The sequence below is a fragment of the Mitosporidium daphniae genome (assembly GCF_000760515.2).
Source record: "Mitosporidium daphniae strain UGP3 chromosome Unknown contig-287, whole genome shotgun sequence".
In the NCBI taxonomy this organism is placed as follows: domain Eukaryota; kingdom Fungi; phylum Microsporidia; genus Mitosporidium; species Mitosporidium daphniae.
The window spans coordinates 1-1,801 of NW_013546526.1; the positions used below are offsets into that span (position 1 = coordinate 1).

General features: G+C 45.5%; 2 protein-coding genes across 2 annotated transcripts; both read right to left on the minus strand.

Annotated features, from left to right (window-relative positions):
• Nucleotides 1-845: 845 nt before the first annotated feature.
• Nucleotides 846-1,211, minus strand: DI09_287p10 (uncharacterized protein; the record flags this gene model as incomplete). Its single annotated transcript, XM_013382730.1, has 1 exon — nucleotides 846-1,211. The coding sequence occupies one exon, from the start codon at nucleotides 1,209-1,211 to the stop codon at nucleotides 846-848; it is 366 nt and encodes a 121-aa protein (XP_013238184.1).
• Nucleotides 1,212-1,457: 246 nt separating this feature from the next.
• DI09_287p20 (uncharacterized protein) lies at nucleotides 1,458-1,793 on the minus strand (the record flags this gene model as incomplete). The annotated part of the gene is made up of 1 exon (XM_013382731.1): nucleotides 1,458-1,793. The coding sequence occupies one exon, from the start codon at nucleotides 1,791-1,793 to the stop codon at nucleotides 1,458-1,460; it is 336 nt and encodes a 111-aa protein (XP_013238185.1).
• Between the last annotated feature and the right edge of the window lie 8 nt (nucleotides 1,794-1,801).

Genomic DNA, 1,801 nt, shown 5'->3' on the forward strand with positions numbered 1-1,801 from the left:
GGTCATCTCTGCATGTGTCGTTTGAATCATGATACGACGGATTTGCATTTTTGGGCTGTGTTTGTAGATTTGCTCCGGCGAGTCCGTCAACTGCCACACGTACAAATACAAGTGGTCTACTATCGATGTCAGAAAAAATGGCGTGCATGCACAGTTGTACATCTGATCGCCCGAAATGAGCGCTGCTTTGATTCTTGCCGTTTCTGCCAAGGATGGCTAAAAAGATGTCTCGCTCAGATATGCTTTAGCGCACATTGCAATTTCCATCTGTTGCGTTTTCTAGCACTGGAAGGTGGTCATCTATTTTCTTATGTGCAGACACCGATGCCGATTGAGGCGCGTCTGGTCAAACAGGACCTGGCTGGTTTAGTTTCTTTTCGCTGCATTTGATTTCGTCTGGTTGTAGCTGGCAGCGGAACTTGAAGCATGCAGACTTCGATTGCCTTTCTGCCTTTGCAATCTTTTGCGGGTTGGTGGAGCACCTCCGATGTCGAAATGTACAATGCCTTCACGTGAGTGGCAACAAGCATTTAGTCGTAGTGCCATGTGTCCCAATAGATGCTGCTGAATGTGCTGTGGCGTGTTTTTTCTCGCACTCTGCCGATGTATTTTGATGCTTCGGAATCAAGCATCATTGAGTGTCGTGAGCAAGTCAGTACGTATGATACAGCCGATTTCTTTTGTAACTTGGCGATTGGGTGTAGTTCATGCATACTTTTGATTTTGCCAAACATTCGATAGGTTCGATGTGTTTAGAACGTTCAGTAGGGTGTTGAAGCACACCGAACGTTGTTGATATCATTACTGCGGTATGTGCAGTGGGGGATCATTTTGATGCTAAAAGACTACCTGGCGGAATATGATCCATATTCTGGGATCCATGGATGGTTGGGCGAACTCATCAAGTGTGCATATTCCAGATTTGTCAGCTGAACTGTGTTGTTGTGTAGTGCTTCAAAAAGAGGCGTCGCATTTCGAGTCCGTTTCGGTGTTGCCAGAACTGTCTTGATGGACTTCGTTTCGAACATGATAGCCAATTCAAGGGGTGTGTCTGTTGAAATTAGTTGGCTCGTAGGATCGGTGTCTTCAGTAATCGTCAGTTGCCCTAACTGCCTGGTGGCAGTGCGAGCTCGTTTATTTTTCCCAGTGTTGTTGTTCTTGACCAGACAGTCTTTTGGTCGAAAGTACTTTCCAACGTATGTTCTGTTCATCTTTCCATTCAAAATAGAAAACTTGGGACCGGTGCCAAAAAAGACCCAGTTTGCTGAGTTGACCGTATGTTTGTGCCGTTTTCGTTTATTTGTACGCCAAGGGGTGGTTTTTACTGCTCATTTGACAGCTTTAGCTTGATCAAACATCCATCCCGTTTCTTGCAATAGTGCACGCCAACAAGAGCGCAACTTGCGCCATGAAAAGAACGCGAACCTCATTGATCGAAAACATGGGTTCAACGAACATCAAAGGTCCATTTCAGTTATAATAAGCGGTAATGCACGAACACAATAAGCATGTGCACCCCGTTCTAGCACCAGCCAAGTGGCCGCTGAGTTCACCAAATATATCGACCTTTTGATATCATTGCATTGGACAGATTGACATGCGGAGATATCTGACGGAGCACTACAATGCAATTGAAGCGGAAAAGTATCGGCGTACTCCTGCATGGGTCCGATGAGAACCTTTTCAGCGAAATCAAAGTGCATATTTTGAGCTATCATTATGCGATTTCTTCCAATACGTCTTACCAGCGTATGCGCAAACCCTAGTATGGCAGAGCGGCAATTCCTGGCCATTTGGCGAT